Raw genomic sequence first — 1,556 nt, forward strand, 5'->3', positions numbered from 1 at the left:
AAAGAATAATGTGCATACAGTACAACCGAATCGTTAAAGATGCTTTGTGTAAGATGTTTACAATATGAACAAATAGTGATTTATTTCTTCAGTTGAATTTCAACAGTTAGACAAATTATAATTTGTATTATTTTCTTTGATAAACAAAGAACACACATGCAGACAATATCAATACCGTCAACTATATATTAATACATACCCGAAAGTGTGAGCGCCATGCATACTATCACAACGGTAAGTAACTCCTTCATTGCCTCTATCTAATCCAAATGTTTGATTTTAAATGTTTACTTGAATTTCACGCATAAAGTAGTTCAAATGTCACAAAGCCGGAATTTTCACATGGAAACACATCCCTTATTACACAATACACACACACGGCGGCGTAGGACATACAAGCAGCTGCTATCGGGGAAGCTGAGCACAAGCGACAGCCTTGACCTTAAAGCGATTTGAGCGCGGTTTTGGACTTGTATAAAACAGCAGGCGTGTTAGCCCTAGACATTATTATAAACAATTTTCCTCCTCTGTCAGCCACCGCGGGCGGCGCCTAATGCTGACGGGAGACATGTTTCCTCAGTAGGAAGAAGTCATTAGGACGAAAGTGGAATCACATAGTTGTGAAATATAAACGGGGCTTATCATCTTTGTGTGAGGAACACTTTCAAATTCTATATCATTAGGGGATGTTTAACGCGCCTCGTGTGTCGTCAGCTGAGCGCAACTTTTAAAGTACAACGTTGGGTTTCAATTTCGTTCCATTCACAAAGAAATTGATGGAATTCATATTAAATTTAAATTGATTCCATGTTGTAGATGTTTATTGCAAGTCGTATTACAAAATATGGCATACTGACAATTATAATTTAAAAATAGCATACTGACAATGACTTTTTGTAATATGAAAGAAATTAACAACTTAGATATCAATTTCGTATTTCTTTACGCAAAAAAAGAGCTGAACAATTAATCTTTTAGGTTTGTTTTGAAACCTGTATGCGTGTATAATAACTGCGGTTTACGCCATAGCACGTATCAATTATGTTGACAAATTAAGTCTAATTAATGTTATAAAACGAATAGGGAAATATCAGGTCGTTTCTGAAATATATACCCTTCCTGTATAAAGATTTGTCATTTTGTAAGCAAAATCTGTAGTTTAAACAAATAATATTTCATAAGCTGGACTTAAAACATTTATTTGTCTTCCGATTTATCTAGTTTCTGTTTAAGCATATTATCTGTTTGAGCTTCTGATTATGAGCGCAATGTGATCATTTTCAATCCTAAGAAACTATTATTAACATCAAACGGTTATAAGCTGCGGAGAATTTTTATATGGAGACCCCTGTGTTCTCTATCTTGTACCCTACTGAGGCCCTATCCCCCTCCCCCATGTGTGTGCGTGCCTTTTACAAGTGTAATAGGTCTTGGTCCGGAGTAAGGTGTTCTAAGATTTGTCAGGTCTACGGGACATTATGTAAATATTTAAAACGAGGAATTTTCATAATTAATAAAACTGAAATGAAAATATACATGACCTATAAGATACAAAA

The 1,556-nt window shown here is 35.0% G+C and overlaps 1 protein-coding gene across 1 annotated transcript in view; it reads right to left on the reverse strand.

The window, feature by feature from the left end:
• LOC110461561 (hemicentin-2-like) overlaps positions 1–419 on the reverse strand; it is an 88,319-nt gene extending 87,900 nt beyond the window's left edge. Inside the window, exon 1 of the mRNA XM_021515082.1 lies at positions 200–419. Within this exon, the coding sequence (XP_021370757.1) occupies positions 200–251 (52 nt within the window). The 5' untranslated portion in view covers positions 252–419. The remainder of the gene's footprint in view (positions 1–199) is intronic.
• Positions 420–1,556: the final 1,137 nt, after the last annotated feature.

The sequence above is a fragment of the Mizuhopecten yessoensis genome, unplaced genomic scaffold (assembly GCF_002113885.1).
Source record: "Mizuhopecten yessoensis strain PY_sf001 unplaced genomic scaffold, ASM211388v2 scaffold1405, whole genome shotgun sequence".
In the NCBI taxonomy this organism is placed as follows: Eukaryota; Metazoa; Mollusca; class Bivalvia; order Pectinida; family Pectinidae; genus Mizuhopecten; species Mizuhopecten yessoensis.